This window comes from Sinohyriopsis cumingii, chromosome 8, assembly GCF_028554795.1.
Source record: "Sinohyriopsis cumingii isolate HCF-2022 chromosome 8, ASM2855479v2, whole genome shotgun sequence".
NCBI classification, from domain to species: Eukaryota; Metazoa; Mollusca; class Bivalvia; order Unionida; family Unionidae; genus Sinohyriopsis; species Sinohyriopsis cumingii.
Window position 1 is genome coordinate 93,674,969 of NC_142968.1, and position 23,688 is coordinate 93,698,656.

Consider the following 23,688-nt stretch of genomic DNA (forward strand, 5'->3'; position numbering starts at 1 on the left):
TCTTTTGAAAGGATAGTATTATATTAATTCAGAAGGCCTGTACATTTTCCTTCGAATGAAGGATTACTTTTCTTTATATTCTTTTGAAGTTAGAGTCAATTGCATCCTCTACTGAGATTACTCAGTCTTCTTTTTTTCTTTGAATTTCCTTTATAGAGTCGCTTACATCCTACATATATAGAATAGCTCACTCTAGTTTCCTTTGAGCTTCATTTTTAGGATCACTTGTATCCTGTATTCAGAAAACCCACTCTTCTTTAGTTCCTCCTGAAGCTCTTGTTTTGGAGTCACTTGCATATTTAGATTGTTCACTCTTCTTCAGTTTCTTTTGACATTCATTTTTAGAGTCCTTTTCATACTGGATTTAGATTGCCCACTCTTATTACATTTCTTTTAAAGTTCATTTTTAGAGTCACTTGTATCCTTTGGTTTATTTTCCTTTAAAGTTTTTTTTTCTCGCCGCTTGCATCCTCTTTTTAGATTCCTCACTCTTCTTTATTTTAGTTTGAAGTTCATTTTACAGTCACTTGCATCCTATAGCATTCACTCTTGTTTATTTTCGTTGCAACTTTTCATTCGAGTCACTTGCATCCTCTATTTAAATTCGTCTGTTTTTTTTTCCTTTGAAATTTTCATTTCATTTAAAGGCATACTTCATATGAAAGACTCTACTTTAGTTTCCTTTGATGTTCGCATCCTCCATCTGAACCTCTCCTTTTTTCTATTTAACTTTGGAGTTATTTCGAACCTTTCTGCATTATCCACTTGAATGCCTGCATCGACCTTGTCACTTATTTTAAGCACATCATTTTTGGCTTAAACAAAACAAAACATTTTAATGTCTGCAAACTCGAAACTATGCAATAATTGTTTACTTGATTATCATCACAATTATTTCCATCCAACTATGGATTCAGAATAATAGGATATTGGCGTCAATTTGCAAACATCATTTATTCTGACATCTCTTAATTGTACTTCATTCATGACATATTAATGTTATTTGCTAAATTCCACCTAGCTCTATACTGCAATGTTCTGAAACAGTTAAAAAGTTAGAAACAGTGGAATGTAGTCTGGTGAAAGAAGAACATGTTGCAAATGTAACTCAGTGTTCTAAAAATGGAGAAAAAAGGACAAGATACATCTTAACTAATCGCATTGATCTGGCAACATTTATACAATGCTCAAGTTGCTACAGTAACGATTTCATAAAACTTACGTAAAGATTACTTAATTATAAAATAAAACCAAATTCGATGAAAGAGTAATCAATGAAAAGAATTCACTGAGTATTGCATGCATCTATTGAAAGTTTGAAAGTTACGGACTGGCATTAATACTTCTAATCTGAAATTTAAACATGTGAAATTATAATAAAATTCACAAAATGTGAGCAGTGTTATAAATTCTTTGCAAGCCGATATACTGCCATTTATTATTCTAAAGTACTGACAATCAATCCAAACATTTAGGGACATTACACAGCTTAACTCGACAGGCAAACAAAAAGTCTTATCAGCAATAAATTGGAATGCCTGAACACGTTAAAACTGATATTAAAACTCCACAGTGAGTTATGTAGCTAATGTTGTTGCACACTATTTTCAACACAAAGAAGTCTTATGGCATAGATAAGAATTATTTATAAGATTATGTATTGTAGGTTATATATGTAGCATGCTTTCAAGACAATGTTGCGGTGGTGCAAACCTATATCAAAATTAGCAGATGGCTATATATGAGTGGTAACCCGAGTCTTGTAATCAACTTGCATAATAACACAGCTCACAATAACATATGTTGAAGTTTAACCAGTGGCTGCTGGAAAATCATTGACTGGTACAGACCTCTTTAACTCTAACCTAATTTTACTTGCTTACGGTGTCGACACGACAACGTTAGACTCGTCGTCTCTTGTTCTGATAACAAAAATATCGAAATGGATGAATTTGTATCAACACTGACATTTTCGCAAGCAAATATCAGAGTAGAGGGCATCGTATATATTATATAAACAATGGCTGAAGTTCAGTTGATATCTGAGTATCTGTACTGACATATAATACTTATGTCGATCAATTCAGTTTAGCGATAATACTTACTCCACAAACGAGAAAATATTAGTGGACTTGACAAATTACGTTCAGACAGAAAACAAGTGCGCTCCTCAAAATCACAGGACGATTCGAGGTCTTATATACTTAATACATTCATACACTCTAGTAAATAGCTAAAATATGACATGTGTGGGGTAATTTGGGGGAAGAGTCTTTTTTAAGTCCTAATTTTTTCCGGAACTTGGTTTTTGGCCAAATATACTTCACACCAAACCATTTGGCCACCGTGTCGTCATACGCGACAAGTGTAAAACATGTAATTAAAGGACCATAACTATAATTCTGTTTGTAACATTTACCATTAATTTGTGACATAAAAGAAAGATAATTTTCAAACTAGTTTGTTATGAATAATGAAAAGATACTACCAATATCATTAAAGTCGTAAACAAATTTTCGGGAATTTCCGTATATTCCTTATCGACGGAAAGGTGCAGTTAAAGCATGAAATACGTATAATACTTTCACTAATTCACTAATTCGGGCAAGTGTTCCTTATTCAATGTTAGTAGTAAATCCTACAAACAAAAGTTTTATTATGCAGTGCAGGTCGCTACTGGCTTACTGGCTCAAGATCGAGAGAGAGAGAGAGAGAGACAGAGAGAGCCAGAGACAGTGAGACAGAGATTGGACTATGTAAACCTGAGCACGTTATTGTTATAGCATATTGTAAGCTTTCTGTATACATCAAAAAAAGAAAAAGAAAAATACATCTTGTATGAACTCCAAGTGAACACAATAATATTCCATCAATATACAAAATTTACACATAGTTTGGGGTGTTTAAATGCTGTTCAAAACAAGCAAATTGAAATAATGTTTTCAACGTAAAATATGCCTTGTGATTGATGATGAGTATGTGTACTGCTTTGACCTATTTATTTGCTTATTTATTTATTTATTTATTTATTTATTTATTTATTTATTTATTGTTAGAAGTAAAATAATTCGCCAACAAGCTGTCATATCAGGGCACATGATACGGAGCGTCTTTCAAACTTTGTCCCATTTGCTAATACTAGGTACACTTGCTAAAACTCAAGAAGCGTGAACATAATGTGCTATTTGCACTATTATCTACATTATCAATATTAAACACAGTGTATCCACTTCTGAACAAATCAATATCGTAAGCCGTGACCATATATAACTAGGGTTGTCACCCTTTATATTGAACTTCTCGTTTGGTACAAAGCAGCTCTCAGCGTCCTACCAACACGCAGAGATCCTCCCTTCCTCCATATCATTCATATTTGTTCCTACAGGCGTCTAAGCAACTTAGGGCTCATCTTGTACACCTTGAAGGGGATACCACTAGGTTCTAGGGCGAAGCTAGATCTGGCTTTCTTTACTACTACACTTGCTTCTCTCCATGTAGGCTTCCTTATTTCTAGGGCATAAGATGGTCGCTTTACATTCAGGACCCTCAGACATTCTCGTAGATCATGTTCTCTGTGATGGTCAGAATGTGCATTACTTCCTCTGGTTCCACACATCTCCGTTCCAAATGGTCAGACCACTCTTCGCCCAAAAGAGATGAAGCAAATTTGTGGGGATTCGCGGTTCCATAAACTCTTAATGTGTAACGTCTCTGAACTGTCTTCTCAATGACAGAAACTCCTGTCGCATCTTCTTTAGCTCGATGTGTCGTGTATTATCTGCTCATCATCTTTCTGTGTAGTAGCTGTGTAATAACTGTGTAGTAGCTGTGTAGTAGGTGCCACCTTAGGAGAACTGCATGAAAGGATTCTATCCCATACAAATACTGTGAACACTCAATTCCCAACACAATCAGAATATCCAAGCGTATGTAGGGATATCCATGTTATGTATATTTAATTTTCATTGTTTGTTAATTACTTCTTTTTATTCATTACATGCTTCTTTAATGTAACATTGTATGTTGGACTTGACATTGTCTAAAACTGAATTCATTTCTGTTTGACCTGCATTGACCTTTTCTATTTTATTCTGTAAACAACTAATACATAGTAAATTATTCTCTATGTGTATGGTTTTAAAATTAGAATTATTAATATTAATAGAAGCAAATATACTTATTTGGGACTAGGTCTAGATTTTCCCATTTTCTTAGTGTATTTGACATATTACTGGTTATGGTTTCTAATAATAATTAATATTTTTATTTTGTAAACATCAGGGTCATTCTAGAATGTTATTTTCCATTAGGTAATAATTTATTTCGAAAATGATAATCGTGACCTGAGGTCAGGTATATAACTATATAATCTTGTAACTAAGAGGATTTTTCATTCGTGCTTTACGTTCTAGCACTATCAAGTTGTATTATATGTTGTGTTTAGTATTTCGTTTCGGGCTGGAATCTAATTTTTCAAACTATTGAATTGAAGGGATTGCTTTGTCTGGAAATGCAAAAGTACTCTGATAAAATTCTTGGACAGAGACATTCACTGGAATTTATAGTGAATTCAAATCTGGAATTATATTACTGTGATTCAACAAAAGACTGTAGACACATCATCATCTTAAAAGTAACAGCACACACATCAACACCTTAACCTTTGTAATTATTTACGACTTCTGCTAAACTTTACTCAGGACTTTAAATTATTAGAACAGGTGTCTGTAACACTAGGATTAATTTGCAATTTAATTTCTTCTTTTTCATTTTCACTTTGTATTCTAGGGAAATAAATTATTTGTTACATTATACAAAGATTTTGCTTTTCACTCTCTTCTTTTATTTATTTTAAGAGCATAGATTCGTAACAATCCATTCTACTGGTGTCCATCCAATGTTGCGCAAGTATTGCGGTTTGAAGTAAAGCACTTGAATAACTACTAAATAGTATACAGTTATTGATCTAGCTCTGAGGCTATATGAGGAATTGATCACGTGAAGAATATGTGATCTTGCCTGAGGGTAATATGACATCTGTCGTGGATGGAAATCTTGTATTTAACACAAAAAATCCATGCTTTATTTCAATATACTCAAGTATATTAAAATTGTATGAGAGTAGTAATGAAGGATGATATAGCTATAAGGGGAATTTAACATGCGCATTACTGTAGGTAGGTAGGTTAAATCAATTTTATAGGGACAAAAAGGTTTTTTTTTATTATAGGAGCACAGGAGTTTGAAAGGGACAAAAATACATCCTCTCACACACCATCTATACCATCCCATACACCCCATATGCATACAATCACAAGCGTTCTGTGTTAGCTTGGAATGTAAAAGACGCTGATGAAATTTCACGAAATAGTCTATCCCGTGCAACACAAATATACTATCCATTACATCAGTTATACCATTTAACACCCATTAAACACATTATCCCAAAGGTCTTTGTTTTAGCTTAGAATCTAAACAAAGAAGATGAAATCTCACAAAATAGACTATCCCATACCACACAAAAGTATTATCTCTTACACCAATATACTATCCAACATCCCAATACCATCCAAAACCCCATAACAATACAATCGATTTCACCATGTACACCATCAATCACTTCACACACTATTCCAAAAAAGTCAAGTGTTAGTTTAGACTGTAATAGAAGTAGCTGAAAGCAAACCAAAAATACCATCCAACACCCCATAATAATGCTATACATATTATCCCACACACTATAAAAAAAATCTTCTGATAGCTTAGAATGGAAGAGAAGAGCTGAAAGGAACAAAACATACTCTCACGCTTCTTATCTACCGGCCAACGCTCCACAAAACTAATATCCATTACATCCTCTATACCATCCATTATCCCACACACTATCCAATTAAATGCTCTGTGTTAGCTTAAAATGGTGTAATGGATAGCATTTTTGTGGTGTAAGGGATTATCTATTTTTTAAGGTTTCATCTGCTTCTTTTACACATTAAGCTAACACAGGGCGTGTTCTTATAGTGGTTGGGATAATGGATTCTATGATGATTTCATGGATAATATTTTTAAAGGTGTTGTACGGTAGATAAGATGTTTGAAAGTATATTTTGTTTGCTTTCAGCTCATTTCTTACATTTTAAGAGCACAAGACGGATTTTGGATAGTGTGTTGACTAATGAATCTTACAGATGGTGTAATAGATAGTATTGTTATGGGGTGTTGGATGGTATAGATGTGCTGCTTTCAGATCATTCTATTACACTCTAAGCTAACACTGGATGATTTTTGTATAGTGTTGGTTTGATGGATGGTGTACATGGTGCAATTATTTTTATAGGGTTTTGTATGTATTGGGATGTACAATGGTATTGGGGTGTAAAGGTTAGTATTTTTGTGGGATAAAGGATAGTCTATTTTGTGATATCTTATCTTCTTCATTTAGATTATAAGCTAAAACACAAGACGTGTGTTTAAAGGGTTTTAAATGGTATAGTTGATGTAATGGATACTATTTTTGTGGGTTAATTGATAGTCTCTTTTGTGAGATTTCATCAGTTTCTCTTACACTCTAATCTAATACAGAACGCTTGTGATAGTGTGTATAAGGGGTGAATGGCATGGGAGATCATGTTTTGCTTGTCCTTATCAAACTCTTGTTGTCTCTATAAAAACCATTATGTCCCTATACAATTCATTTCACCTATCTACATACAGGAGCGCTCACTGAGGTCCGCCACTTGCAACAATGTTACTAAGTTTACACTTGATTGATGTCAGCCATTTGCAACGTTGTTGCCATTTTTCCCAAGTGTCCAGTACCATCACGTTACCCATGTCCAATTCCCCTCGTCGCTATACAGTCCCAACATGTTATATTCCCATTGTCTCTTATACAGTCCCATCATGTTAAATTCACCTTATCGCTATACAGTCCAAAAAGCCCATGTTAAAGTCCTATTGTCGTTATATCGTCCCCATTACTACTTCTGAGTGACAATATTACAGAATCTGAGTAAACTTGTTACCGTGAGTAGTGAATTTCTTTAAAAACGGATATACATATTTTATAAATTTTAAAAACCATGGATTCTGTATTTTGAAACACATTGATTATTAGAGCCCAAAAAATTATATGATTGGTATGCTTTTGTATGCTTTGTCCTGTCCATTTATTATAGAATGAAATTGTCAGGTAAAAAGATTTGACATATTCTTTATATATATGTGCGCATTTTCCTAGAAAAGAATTTAAATTGCAGAATATGAACAGCACGTGCCATAAACAATGACAAATATTTGGATTTCAGTTTTAAATATAATAAACGTTTGAACAACTTCAAGGCTACAAATGTTGTAACTGCATGCTAACGAGTTACGTATATGGAAATATATGAAAGTATGTGAAACAAGAAAGCATACTGTAAATTGGACATACATAAAATTGTATAAAAGAGATGTGTGGTCCTTCAAATATATTAGGTAAGGCAGAAAATCACAGTCCGTTATGCTCCATGGCTAACTCTTCTATCGATTCTCGATTGTCTGTCTGATAGGATGGCATTTCTAATTAGCGCTTCTCTATGAATTGTATTTGGAACGGAACTGTGTAAATTCTGAACGGCAGCAAGGGTGGCTCTGGTCCTCTCAATGGGCGATGCATGTTGAAGATTCTGACTTAGCTGGTGGGCATTGTTTAAGCTTGCCATAAGGGCGAGTCTCTGGTAGAAATGTTGTACCTGAGATGAGGTGACTGACATCCGCGCTTGAACGTCCGGTGACAGCCCCGCTATGATTGCATGTGGCTGGCGTGTGCCGAATGTCTGTGTATGAATGGCATTCGCCATACGAATTTCGTTAACTGGAAAGAGGTGTGCGTTACTAGGTGAAATTCTTGGTAACTGTTGTTGTCCAAACAGTGAATGTTCTTGGTGAACAGGAAATTGAATCGAGTTGATCCACGGAGCCGTGTCTTGAAATGGCGTTGAAATTGCATTGATCCATTGGCTTTGCATTGGACGAAATACTGATCTTGGATCGCTCCATCCTGTAGAATGTAATTGAGAATCAGTAGGATGTGAGAAGCGTGCGTCATAATGAATATAATTGTTTACTAAACCAGCACCAGTTGCATTGAATGGTTTCAATGTATCGTGGAGAGCCTGGATCACTGTTGCAGGTTGCCTTTCATCTTTTCTACGGGTCGTACTAATCACTTCATTCTCACGAGGAAGTTTGGCTAAGAAGTTTTCGAGCTCGTTTTTCTTTATATCGTTCAGTTTTTGGTTGCTCTCTTGACCTCTAGGACTAAGCATATCCTTGTTGTGCCATTCAAATGAAATGTGTGATGTCGGTTCTCCATGGACCTTGTCAGAGCCTGGTGATACTGTCCTAATAGGAAGAATATGATTGACACTGGGATCTGAATCAATTACTTGCTTCTTTTCGAAGTGGCTCTGTATGTGATTTGTATGGACTGGTCTGTGTTGGTCAGGATGCGTTTCTTTTACTCTCATTGGCCGTGGTGCTTCAGGAGGTATAGGCATTAAATTGTTACTAAGTTGCCTTCGTGTTTCAATCTCTCTAATGCTCTGTTCCTTAGTATTAGGTGCAATACCATTTAATTCTTGTATAAATGATGTATTTTGGACTACTTTATCTTTGTGATCAACAAATCTTTGTGCCTGGTCTGAGGTTGGTAAACTATCAGAGCTTTTGAACCTGGTATTAACTATAGTACCATGGCTACGAAAGCTGATGTCAGCACAATTTACGAATGTCTCCTGCATGCCACAACCAATACAGCTCTTCCCATCTGGATTCGTTCCCCATCTGTTACCTAAAAATGTAGACGTTCTGTATATATTGACTTAACAAGATATCTCAGCAGATACAACCTTTACAATGACATATGCTCTTCTTGTGTAGGTAAACAAATCTTTGTATATATATATATATATATATATATATATATATATATATATATATATATATATATATATATATCTGTGTGTGTGTGTGTGTGTGTGTGTGTGTGTGTGTGATTTGTGATGTGATTTGGATTTTGAACGTAGCTTTAAAAAATTTCAGTCATATCGCTATGTGGCAGTTATATATATATATATATATATATATATATATATATATATATATATATATATATATATATATATATATATATATATATATATATATATATATATATATATATATCCTTGGATATAATAAGCTCTTTTGCCTGGTTGACCTCTTGGCCAAATTATATTTTGCCTGACCAATGGTTTTGTTTGAACTCATTCTTTACAAAATGTAATGCATAAAAAATGCAGTTTAGCAACACAAGGATAAAAAAAAAAATTGTAAATAGCAGAAGTGATGTGTTAATGCAATCGATAAATAGTAATGATTTTTATATTTTAACTTCTTGTTGCAGCATAAAAGTGATATGTTGTCTTATGAAGTCTTGATATCTTTAAAAACTGTTCTCCTTTTTAGAAGTTGGTAAGAATTATTTTTCAAAATATTAATCGTGAAATTGAAATCGTTGCTCTTATAATGCAGGATTCGTTTTCTGTTTCCTCAGTAATGAAAGAAAATTGGCATTGGAACCGAACAAATATGTAATAAGTTGCTTTTTGATAATATCACTGTCGGTCCATCGATGGCAAATCCTATTGATTCAAGTCTTCATTCATGCAGACTCTTAATAGGACATCGGACGAATTTGTAATTATGAAATGATAAAGAAATATTTGAATGTATAATGTAATCAATACTGAACATACCTGCCCTGTATGTCCACTGAAGCACACATCTTTCACAACGAATATCTGGAGGAATGGAAACCTTTAAAGAATGGATTTTTTGTCCATCTGGTGGGTAGAACCTCATGGGATCTCCTTGTTGTATCCCGTCTTCTATCATCAATGCATATCTGTTGAGGCATTCTTGAGTTACCTCAACTTCATCATTTGGACAAAGTTTGAACTCGAAATATCCTTTATGATGCGCCGTGATCTCCACCTTTACCTCTATACTAGTAGTGCCCTCTGGGTATGATCTTGCAATGATTCCGAGGTCATATTTTCCACCGCGTTCGTTTACATAGGGACCCTGTAACGGATCACCACAAACTCCACAGCGTCCACCGTTGTTTTGAAAGTTCTGCAAAATTATATTATATAACCAGTACTTTGTGTATTTATTTTGAATGCATTGCATGTAATAACAACTAGTACGGAGTAACCCTACAGATTAGTGTTGTGACGAATAGTACGTAAAAAATTAATGGTCATGAATTATAGCATTTTTCTGACTATGGTTGTTCTTTGCTATTATTTACAGTGATTTTTATCCATGTACTAGAATAATATTTAGATAAAGATCCTTTGAACCCCGGCCGAGTCATACTAAAGACTTATAAAAATGGTCCTCACAGCTTCCTCGCTAGGCACTCAGCATAAGAGGTTAGTGTTAGGGCTGGTCGGCCTAGTATCAGGATGTGGTGAATGGGTGGGACATGATCCTACATGTCTGCGACATGATGCCCCCATCGCTATGAACTGCCACACTGCAGATATCGTAGCGATATGACTGAAAAAGTGTTAAAGCTACGTTAAAAATCCAAATCACACACACAAACACTATAACAGTTTTATATCTATCAAGTAGTTTGAGACAGGTCGCATCACAAATCCATTTCTCTGCCCCATTTTAGTGTGTGTGTGTGTGTGTGTGTGTGTGTGTCTGTCTGTGTGTGTGTGTACCTTAAGTAATATTAAGTTATCCGCTGTTGAAACTGCTTGCAGAAGCTTTCAAATAAAACTTTTACAGCTGTCTAAAGGCAGATATTTTTGTCAGCTTAACCAGATCAATATCATTGATATTAGTATTAGCATTTGACCGTGCGTATTGACATTGTAATAAAATAAAATATTTTACGGATACAAAATACGCATGGTTTAAAGCAAAGTCTATAGCTGGTAGTCACCCTCGTATAAATTTCAATTTATCCCTTATTTCTTGTATACTTGATATCTGAAGGCCAAGAATATATTCCGATTAATGCTTGGCATGAAGATATACGCAGACATTTTGACAGATATATATGTAATAAAGAAATCACGATGTCATAAAACATTTTGCAGGCATTCAAAGGACGCCTTGGCATTTTATTTTAATTACCTAAGGAGTAAATGTTGCGAAGAATGCAATAAATAGGTCACATAATTGCATTTTAAGCGTATTGTATAGCTCTCTGTCTCTCTCCCTCTGTGTATATATATATATATATATATATATATATATATATATATATATATATATATATATATATATGCAAATGGGAATATGTGGGCAACAAAATGTATGTATACAATAGTATAAGCCACGTATGAACATTCACGAGAGATAGAGAGAGAAGAACTTGATGTCACTCAGTTTTTGTTATTATTGATTATTTCTAATTATTTTAATAGTAACTAATGCCGAGAGTATGTACATCTGCAAAAAAATTATGCACACAAACTGCGTATCGTTCTGAAATAACAAATTTTGTTTAAGTAGCGCAACATTTTTTTTAACGAAAGATTTGATCAGTCAGAAAAGATACTAACGAAATATTTTTTTAATGAAAAATATCAATGCCCTCAGAAAGAAATAATCGTTTTCGATTTGATGCCCTCAAAACATGATTGTACTTGATAATGCCGCCAAGTTTGTTTCAATAGCGCTAGTAACACAGAAACTGGCCGGTTGCCGCGTGATGAATATTCTCAACAAAGACGTTTTGTTTACGACTCAGTTAAAAATCTTGATAGCTGATATGTTTCTTTTGGGTATGTTACTTTTTTTAAATGCTTAGCATTGTTAGAAAAGTAACATTCTATAAAGAAGGCGAATATGTATTTCAGAATTTCGTAGGTTATAGGTAGTTGCCTTTTTGATAATATATGAGGATGCATCAGTTAGGTACTAAAGGCATTGCTTATTATTGATTTGATGGGCATGTATACTGGTATCCATTATTTCCCCTAAAATGGACCCTTCCGGAGGCCTAAGTGGTTAGAGAGTCGGCCTCGGGTCAATAATAGGCAGATGATCCAGTCTGAAGCGAGCAGTTTTTGGAAATGAAGAGTGAGAATGTTAACACTCATCCATGTCGTTAATTTAACAAAGAATTGGAACCGACGCAGAAATGATCTATGTGTCACTCACACCTGCAGTTTATTATATACATCGTGGCTGTTTCACATTAGAAAATAAATTGTAGCAGCGTCTCCAGAAATATCGTTTATTATCGTTTCGGTGGCTGAGCATTGACGGACATGTTTTAACCATCTAACTGTAAAGAAAACTCCTCTAGAAAACGTTTCAATTGTCATTTCTATCTTTCCTTTTTTGTACGGGGGTGGGGTGGCGAGTGGTAGCTCCACCCATTCGCTCTTGCATTCGCAGTGATGACTTTCTGAATTTTGTTTGTTATAATCTTTAACTAAGCCAATAGGCCTGTTCGATAACGGTTGTTACCTCCCTTGACTTATTAATACCCCTAATTTACCCATGATGCAACACTCTTCCGGTGAGCAAATCTATATGCTGTGATGGAGGCCAACAAAGCATAGAATTGAAGCTATCCAACAGTAATTAATGTGTGTATATATCTTATTGAATAAGTCTTCATTTGATATCAACTTATAAGGTTTTCATCAGTCTAAATCGATATGTTTCAATAAAAATGTGTTAAAATGCAAAATATTTTTTAAAAATTTTTTAAATCAGTATCGCATGCGAATTTTCTGATTTTCATATCCTTGCAACGTATCTCTACCCATGCCGTTTTGCAATGGTGCAACATATTTCGATGCTACTACAATAGATGTGAAGCATATAATTTGAGCTATACAAAAGTATATAATATGTGTAGACATGTCATTAATTACTTCTTCATTTGTCTGTCCGTTCGCCTAATGCTTTCCTATACGAACGTTACCTATCCTCATGTCCATGTCAAACAACAGTCCAAGCTATACAGCAGTATATAATATGTGTATGTATCTTATTAAACACGTAATCATTTGTCTGTCGTACGCCTAGTGCATTCATACATGAACGTTATTTGTCTGGGCAGAAAAGTCATACCAATCGTAAACAACCACATATTTGGACAAATCTGATATCAATTGATAAGTTTCGCATCACTCTAAAGCCAACTGTGCCAACATAAATTTGTACAAATGCAAAATAAAAAAGTTTGTATTTTCTTTCAGGATCGCTTGCGAATTAACCGATTTTCATATCCAGGCTATGTGCATATACCCATGCCGTTTTGTGACGGTACCACATATTTCAGTTCTAATACTTTAGATTTAGAGCATAGAATTCATGCTATACAACAGTCTATAATATATGTAGGTATCTTATTAAGTACGTCTTCATTTATCTGTCCGTGCGCCTAACGCCTTCCCATACGCCTTTATATCCTTGATACATGCGTCTACCCATGCTGTTTTCGGATGGTGCCACATATCCCGATGCTAAAACTATGGATTTTATGCATATAATTCAAGTTATACAAAAGTATATAATATTCGTATGTCTCTTATTAAGTACGTCTTCATTTGTCTGTCTGTCTGCCTACCAAATCAAGCGTTTCCCGTAAAGGCAAAAGGTCATACCAATTGTATACAACCAACGATTATGACAAATTCGATATCAATTTATATGCTTCTCGTCATTCTAAATCGATCTATGCCAATAGAAATGTGCAAAAATACAAAAAAAAAAAAAATAAGTTGGTATTTTTACTCAAAGTCTCTTAGGAATAACGACATTACCGATCAAGATATCCATGCTATGTGCCTCTACCCTTGCCTTGTTGCCATGGTGCCACATATTTCGATGCTAATACTATTGATTTCAAGCATATAATTCAAGCTATCAAGCAGTATATAATATGCATATGTATCTTATTAAATACGTCTTCATTTGTCTGTCCGTGCGCCTAATGCCTTCATATGCAAACGTTTTCCATATAGGCAAAAAGGTCAGACCAAAGGTAAACAGCCACATACTTTGACAAATTGTACATCAATTTATATGTTTCTTATCAGCCTAAATCGATCTATGCCAATACAAATGTGTGAAATGCAAAATAAAACAGTTGGTATTTTTTTAACTCAATATTGCGTAGAGTTTGCGACTTTACCTATCTACATATCCGTACATATGTTCCTGTACCCACGTCGTTTTGCGATGGCAACACATAGTTTGATGATAATACTATAGATTTCAAACATAGAATTCAAGCTATCTGACATTATCAATGTGTGTATGTATCTTGTTAAATACGTCTTCATTTGTCCGTCTGTGTGCCTAATGCCTTCCTGTACAAACGTTTTCCGTATAGGCAAATAAGTCATACCAATCGTACACAACCACCGATTATGACAAATTTGATATCAATTTATGTGTTCCTCATCACTCTAGATCAATAGCCAATAGAAATGTGTAAAACTGCAAGAAAATGTTGATCTTTTTTACTCAGTATCGCTTAGGGCTAGCGACTAGCTAGTCAATGCATCCATAACAGGAGTATTGCTCGCCTGAAATAGGGATTGTAAATTCACGCACACAGTTTCTGATTTCAATGTACCAAAGAGCTCTTCAAGGGAGTCTATTGTCAGGGGCGGTAACAACCCTTATCGAACATACCTGTACGAATCACCGAATTTCATAACTTCTTTATTTCAGTAAGAAACTTATGTTCCCACACTGAATCATCAAACTTGATAAATATTACATGAAGTTATGCACGAAAGTTCATTGTTGTCTCTTGGGTTTCACATAGAATACTAATGATCAATGAGTTGGAATGTGATACAGTGACCGGGTATAAAACCATTTTAATATCTGTGGAAAAACCGTGATGACATATTAAATAAAAGTGCTATGGTTTCTGTAGATGGAAAGTCTGATATTTGAAACAATTTTACTGATATTATCAGGACCAAAATGATTATTATTTTGAATTTGCCTTGTTCTCAGTTTCTGGCTTATCAATTGGCCAAAGTCAAAACGACACAGATTGTTCATTTTAAACCCACGTTTAATCGCCTATATTTCAATTGCTTAATTCCGCACCGACTGGACACGATATGCGGACTTCAAGAGGCACGTTATTTTTTTTTTTTTATTTTTTTTTTTGGTTACTTTAAAAAAAAATATTTCCAATAAATTTGTGAGAGCGGGAACACCTGTTTAACGTACAAACCGAAAAATCGTTACACTTCGAGATACGGCAATTATAGAGTGCGATTCAAGTGAAAAACTTTATTATCACGTTCCTATATTCTTTTAGTTAAAATTAGCATACTTAAATGGCCGTTTTGAATAACTTTAATGTAAGTCTAAATTGCACTGATTTGCTTATTGTGCAGCAAAGGTTTTATTTTAATTATTATTGATAAGTATGTAGTGGTGTTTGTTATAGTTGTGGTGGTTGTGGTGGTTGAAAATGGTGATATAGTAGCAAATGTAACAGTGACATCAGTAGTGGCTTTAGTTGCAGTAGCAAAGCATCAGCAGCAGTAGTTGTAGTGACAGCAGTAGTAGTGTGATGTTATAAGAGAATGGATTACCTGGAATCCTCCACAATATAGCTCCATGTAATTATAATTAATCGGCGAATCAAAGCCATATTTCCATAAGACTGACCGCATTGGAGGTTCTATTAACGCCCCGTGTCCAGATGTGTCCTGTATAATAATCAGATGTAAGATCGCCAGTGGTACCAATATTGAATAGACCATTGTAGACACAAGTTTCAAACGACTTCAAGATTCACTAATAGCAGTCGCGTTGTCCATCCAACTGTAGGCACCTAAATACCAATTTGAAATAGGAATTGCGCTGCAATGACAGTCGTCAGCTGCTAAGTTATTCACATGACATTAACGAACAGTTTATTTATTCGACCGAAAACGTCGACTGGCTACTTTTTTGTCAGTGCTTTATTTTGACAGATTTTGAGTTTTTCTTGTTTGAAATATATATGGCTTTTCATCTGAGTAGGATTATCTGCTGATCACTCATCTAGTAAAATGAAGTAGCATGATGAATTGGTGTATCCTTTCCCTTGCTTCATGATGTAAACACTGATGCATGAAATATCTCCTTTTCAGGAACATAAAGGTATAACACTTAAAAGTGTTCTGCTGGGTTCATGCAGGTACAGGATACCTTGTGAAAAGACGTTAAAGGTTCATTCAGTGCCCAGAATGACGGTTAATTGGAAACATTGAATTTATATCCTGATTGATATAGAATCTATAGTATTTCATTACAATAATCATTGCGTATAGAGATGTATGCATTATCGAAAATGTTATATTGGTCATTTTTTCGTGATAGGGAACGCTATTTCGCTATTTGCTTTTTAAATAATACTCACACACACACACATATATATATAAGTATATATATATAAGTATATATATAGTTGTTCCGTAAATAGTTCATCTTTTCTTACAGTTTTTACTTTGGTAATATTAATCATTTTTTCTATTATATATTTAATAATATTGTTTTTTAATTTGCTGTAACATTTTGTTAAAATTAATTTTCTCTGCCTTTAAAATCCACATCATGACGTGGATCCAAAAATCTTTTATCCACAATCTATCTGGAGTTTTCCTTGTGCCCAGGGTAACATATCATTTCTGGAAGTCTGATTCAGGTTTAGTCAAGAAAAAACAGGATTTTGTAACTAAATTTAAAACACCTTAATTAATACAAATTATTCATTAACTATATTAAAACCCTGATTAATGCAAATTATTCATTAACTATATTAAAACCCTGATTCAGACACATCGATCACTACATATAAAAAACTGATTAATACAAATTATTCATTAACTATATTAACACCCTGATTCAGACACATCGCTCACCACATATAAACACTCTGATTAATACAAATTATTCATTAACTATATTAACACCCTGATTCAGACACATCGATCACCACATATAAAACACTGATTAATACAAATTATTCATTAACTATATAAACACCCTGATTCAGACACATCGCTCACCACATATAAACACTGATTAATACAAATTATTCACAAACTATATTAACACCCTGATTCAAACACATCGCTCACCACATATAAAACACTCTGATTAATACAAATTATTCATCAACTAGATTAACACCCTAATTCAGACACATCGCTCACCACATATAAAACACTCTGATTAGTACAAATTACTCATTAACTATATTAACACCCTGATTCAGACACAGTGTTCACTAATTATATAAACACCCAGATTCAAACACATTACTCTCTAGATACATAAGCATCCGGTGGCCTAGTGGAAGCGGGAGGTCATGGGTTCGAACCCGACCGAGTCATACCAAAGACTTACAAAAATGGTACTAACAGCTGCCTCGCTAGGCGCTCAGCATTAAGAGGTTAGTGTTAGGACTTGTCGGTGTGGTGTCAGGATAATGGGACTGGGTGGGACACCATGCTACATGTCTGCGGCATGATGCCCCAGTGCTAGACAACACTATAAGTGCCACACTGCAGACATCGCAGCAGATATCGTAGCGATATGACTGAATAATTGTTAAAGCTAAGTTCAAAATCCAAATCACACGCACGCACACTAATTATATAAACACCCAGATTCAAACACATTACTCGCTAGATATATAAGCATCCCGGAAAAGACACATTACTCACTAGGTATAAAAACACCCTGATTGAGACAATAAATAGTATTACGATCATATGGCCTTAAAATAAGTAATAGAAAAGAGTGAGAAACAACAGGCTTGTAAAATTCAACAATTAATTTATTTCCCTAGAATATAAAGTGAAAATATCAAAAACATACTGTGTTGCGAATCAAATCCCAATAATCCTAGAATTTCGAACACAAGTCCTAATTAATAAAGTTTAGAATAAATGTTAGTGCGAGTCCAAATAATTTCCAACGCTGAAGGTGTTGATGTGCCTATAGTGGCCTGTAATCTTTAATGTACTAATGTACCAATGACCTGAAATTTAATTAGGTGCCAACAGTCGTTTGTTGAATTACAGTAATATAATCCAAGGTTTCCTTGTTTTAATTACCTATAATCCTTAGTTAATATCTTTCCTAGAATAATACAGAGCTCTTTGTTTTTCCAGTGAATATTCATTTTGAATAAATAAATTCAACCTAAATCAAACACAGAAAACAACAATGATTCTTTCTCAAGATCTTATAGCACGAATGAATAAGTTCTAGATAAACAAGATTATATACATTTTAAATAAAAAACTAAGACAGAAGAAGAACCAGGATGCTGGACGAAAATTCGTTTCCAGAACAATCCAAGCTATAATTAGACAAAGTCTGTTCCTAAAATCAGAATAAAAAGCATGGTAAACCTAATGTAATGACTCAAACTAAGATAATGATTCTAATATTAAAACTACACTCATAGAGATAATATTAGCTACATATTAGTTGTTTACATAAGTAAACAAATCAATGATTTCTGGCCAGGTTGACATTAATTCACTCTCATCGTGTCACATTTCTCTGCAGGTAAATGCAGAGAACCACGCTATATTCAAAGAACGTTTTAATATTTTTAGTTCACTTAAGAATTGTTCCTTTGTATAATAATTTTATTTATTTGAACGCATTTTTAGCCATGTTTCTGTTTAAAAAAGTCTCCGAGAAAATATTGTTTTATCAATGTACGTGATATACAGCCATCACATTTAGAACTATACTTAGTCATTTTGTAAGTCAGAAAAATGATTTATGGCATCAGTAAAATTAATTTTAGCATAAAACATGATATAAAATTGTAAGCAGTCTTTTTTCAATAATGAATTTTAAAAGTGTAAAATTTAAACAAATAGTATGCCTAATTCACCATATTTCAAGATTATAAATCATTACAACTATGTATAACGAAGCTTTTCGAAAAAGATAACAATCGTATTTTCATTTGTTGCTCCTAAAGTGAACTTCTGAAGAACATTGTAACTACTGCACATCCTAATCTATACAGTAAATGAACTACTGGTGCACTTTTAGTTTACACCGAGTGCACAAGGGTGTAAGATTCAATTTGTATGCATACAGTCATTTTCAGCATATTTAAGTAATCAACTTTATTGTTGAAATCTTCCTGCGAGTGAACGTCCAATTCTTTACGTCACATAATATTTTGGAGATGATGAAAAACAAAAGTGCTTGAATAGAGGAAATAGCTGCAACATATATAATATTTGATTGACATTTGATTGACATTTGTATGAATTTCATGATGCAATTTAAGTCAGTCTATTACACAGTTGAGCCATGAACCTTAGTAAATAAGACATGATAAGAAAAGGCGAATCTCACCTATTTTATCGCTTTTGCATCAGGAATGAATATGAATGAAAACAATGGTACTAATAGAGGGAGCAAACCAGCAAACATTAGCTATAAAACTGCTACCCTATGGCATATTTGCAAACACAAAACACTTTAAGCTCGTCTCAGACTTCATCTTAGCTTTTATGTGTGAGAGACTATGGTACTAAGACCCTCGACTATCACTTTAAAATATTTAAAATTCTTTTTTCTATGCCTTTGATTTCCTTTTAACATAGAAACATGTCACAGTAGACATTTATAGTGTTTGAAATTCACTCAGTATAAGGAACACACTAAATCCGCAGACGGTATTAAAATGTTGCACTTAAAAGAAAGAGAAAATGACAAGATGTTTTAAGCTTTAGCAACTAATTTACCAGTCTTCTAAATTCGGTTTCTATTTCTTAGCTCTGATTTGACTGGAGGAAAGCGCTTTCATGAAATAACCAACACAGGTATATAGCTATGGTTTATACATATTACTAGTTATAAATTACTAGTGAAATCTTAGCAGCGGTAGTGATAATGATAGTGGTGTCGATGGTAATATAATTGTCTTTGCTTATGTCATTTGGACAGACTTGTCTCTGATTATCCAAGCTATAGTTGAGGTATATTTAACTTAAATTTATCACATATACTTATTAGATAACTCTATAACGTGCCCATATCATATACTTGCGGTTGTCAGGCCTGTATAAGTCACACTGTAGTGCTGCTTTAATAAAATGATTTAGTCAGATTTAAAATTTTCGTAATTATTAAAGCGAATTATACTTTATGTATCCTTTTAACGGTATGACTTAATGTATCATATCTATCTCCAATAATCATGTCGACAACAGTCTTCATTTTCAAAATAATAGGAACCATGCTCTCGGGTGAAATATTTCGTCTAAGTAGATAACTTTCATTTTTATCATTTCCAAATGATTAAGTCAACACTGAATAATCTTGAAGAATGATAAAGGCGAAACAGCATCAAATGCATCCTATATAACGATGGAAGAACGATGTAAATGCATCCCGAATAATGACATAGACAAATGGCGTAAATGCACACGGAAGAAGGAGATAGACGAATGACGTATATGCATCCATCATCAGAAGATAGATGAATGGCGTAAATGCTTCCGGAATAAGGAGATAGAAGAATGACGTAAATTTATCCGGAATAACGAGAAAGACAAATAGCGTAAATGCATCCTGAATAAGTAGATATACGAAGGACGTATATGCATCCATCATCAGGAGAAAGATGAATGGCGTAAATGCTTCCGGAATAAAGAGACAGACGAATGGCGTAAATGCATCCGGAATTAGGAAAAAGATGAATGGCGTAAATGCATACTGTTGTGTATATTTGATTTAATTTATATTTGATTTAATTTAATTATTTGTTTGTTAGTTTAATAAAAAAATTCCATTACATGTTATTGTAATGTAATTGTATTTGTTAGATTTGACATTGACCAGAAATATAATTCACAAGTAAACAACTAATGATAGAAAAATTGTATCTAAGGCTGAACTAGTTCCTGTCCTTGATTCAGAACCAGTAAGAGTAGTGGTTAAAAAAAACTATTTATACTATTTTATTCTTTCTCAGAGAAAGAATCATCAAGTGAAATCGGGTCCATACTTGTAGTACGTGACAAATAATATATATCAATTAGGTTTTTCCAGAGGACTGACCCCCATTCAGACATATGTTTTGCGTTGTAGCTAGATTTTTTATTGAAATCTTAAGAAAGAATAGTGATTCTTGCCATAACACTTGAGAAGTCAAAGTATTTTATGTTCTGACAAGATTTGAGCTAATTAATTCAATCCAAGTATTATTTTACATTTTAGAAACTTTTAGTGAAATCAGCTAGCTTTTCTACAATATCGTCAAAAGTAGAGAATATTTTGAATTTTATCTAGGAGTGGTTGGAAAATTTGAAAATGGAAGTACAGACTGGTTCAGTTTGAGATAAAAATGATACAAATGGAAAGAAAAAAGGAGGGAAGATAAATGCAGTTTAGAAAGAGAAAGATGAAGGCAATAAAGTTACAAAAAGAACAAATGCACTTACAATTGGACAAAGAGGAGAGGGGGAAATGCAGTTACAATCGGCGAAATAGAGAGAGAGAGAGACAGATGCAAATGCAAATGCAAAGAGAAACGGAAGAAAGGGAATTTCAGATTAGGTTAAAAGAATTAGAGATGGCAAAGGAAAAACACACCCCTTTTTAATGTTTTAAGAAATATCAAGTTATTACTCCTTTCTCTGGAAAAGAAGCAGATCAAAATTTTGTTCGTTTTGAGAAAATTGTTGAGATTGTGCGGTCGCCAAAGGTGCATTGGACTCTATTATTACAATGTGTTTTTACTGGTAAAGCTAGTGGTATTTACCATTCACGCTCACTATAGCAGAGTGCTGGCTATGCTCTGGTTAAGGAATGTGTCTTAAAGGGTTATGGGTTAGTCCCTGAGGCGTTTCTTCAAGGTTTTATGAATTCTAGAAAATCAACTGATCAGACCTACCTCAAACGTTTTATGGGAAAAAGTACGACAATTTGACTGGAGGTGCTTTTCTATAGAGGTTAACAACGATTATGAAAATCTCAGACAACTCGTATAATTTGTAGAGTTCAAGAATTGTGTCCATAGTGACATTAGGATTTATCTTGATGAGCATAACGTCGAAACATTGGAATATGCTGCTAGTACTGCTGACGAGTATTTCTTAGATCATAAAGTTTCTTTTATAAAGAAGACTTTCACTCAACAGTCTTCGGGTAGAAAAGTATTTCGGACTAATACAAGCGTTTCTAAATTTCAATCTGGCACAACTTTTAGAAATCAAGCTTCTGATAAGCTTGATCAAAGATCCTTGTCTCTTCCTACGTGTACCAATTGCAAGAAGAAAGGACACGCTATTTCTGATTGCTACAAATTGAGAAAAAAAAAAGCATCAGAATCAAGACAGTCCTATTCCAAATGCTCTTTTTTCTTTGAGGTTAAGGTCACTGTCATGTATTGAAAGCAATACATGTATTGGTTCTAAAAAAACCAGTCTGATTTTATTATGGAGGGTTCTATATCATTCTTGGGTGATTCGGCCAATCCCGTTCCAATTCAAATTTTAAGGGACACAGGAGCTTCTTAGATTCTTTTATTATCAGGTACTTTGCCTTTTTCTGAGAAGTATTCTTTCAATGAGAGTGTTCTTATTCATGGAGTAGAGTACGGCTTTGTTAATGTTCCTCTCCATTGTGCAAATTTGTCATCAGACATAGCCTCAGGACCCGTGACAGTCGAAACAGTTTCTGTTTTACCCGTTGAGGGCAATCATCTTTTACTAGGCAATGACCAAGCTCGAGATAAGGCTGTGGTTAATCCACTTGTAACTGAGAATCCTTGTTTGGATCAGAAAGTCGATCCTATTGAGAAAACGAATTCCCTGATGTATACCAAGCTTGTGCAGTCACTAGAGCTATGGCAAAGAAAGCTCTTGAGGATGATGTTGATAATGAAACCATTGCTTTAGCTGACACATGTATTGGTCAGGCTTTTGATGATTTCACCTTCACTCCTTGTTTGGATCAATCGAAAGGTATTGATCACAGTGATCCTCTTTTAACTACTCATTTTCTTTATTCTCATCAGGGTGACAAACGACAATCACTTGTTGTCGAACAGGAAAAAGATCTGAGATCTCCTGTTTGTTTCAATGAGCCATTAGTGAAACTGAAGCCACTGAAGTACCTGTCTGTTAATTCATTTAAAATGGAATTCTTACGAGAAAATGAAGACCTCCCGAGGTACCTGCTGGTTACGAGTGGTCAGTGAACTATCACATCGTAGTTCAGAGAGGAAATACTTAATCTGGCCCATGAAACTCCTTTAGCTGGTCATTTAGGGATGAATGAGACTTATTACAAGCTCTTAACTCACTTCTATTGGCCAAAAAGCAGATCTTGTCATACTTGTCTAATGGTAGGAAAACCCATTTAGAAGATACCTAAGGTTCATCTGCAACCTATTCCTGCATTTGACAAACCATTTAGTGTGTGTGTATGAAATTTGGAATTTTAACGTAGCTTCAACAATTTTTCAGTCATATCGCTACGATGTCTGCAGTGTGACAGTTCGTAGTGATGTCTAGCACTGTTACATCGTGCAACAGACATGTAGCATGATGTCCCACCCAGTCATAGTATCGTGACATCAGGCCGACCAGTACTAACGTTAACCACTTAATGCTG

General features: G+C 34.3%; 1 protein-coding gene across 1 annotated transcript; it reads right to left on the bottom strand.

Moving 5' to 3' along the window:
• Positions 1-1,095: 1,095 nt before the first annotated feature.
• LOC149794158 (uncharacterized) lies at positions 1,096-15,903 on the bottom strand. The gene is made up of 3 exons (XM_089968251.1): positions 15,633-15,903; positions 9,780-10,158; positions 1,096-8,833 (listed from the first exon to the last, which is right to left on the bottom strand). Exons 1-3 carry the CDS (start codon positions 15,801-15,803, stop codon positions 7,500-7,502), a joined length of 1,884 nt encoding a protein of 627 aa, XP_089824377.1. The 5' UTR covers positions 15,804-15,903; the 3' UTR covers positions 1,096-7,499.
• Between the last annotated feature and the right edge of the window lie 7,785 nt (positions 15,904-23,688).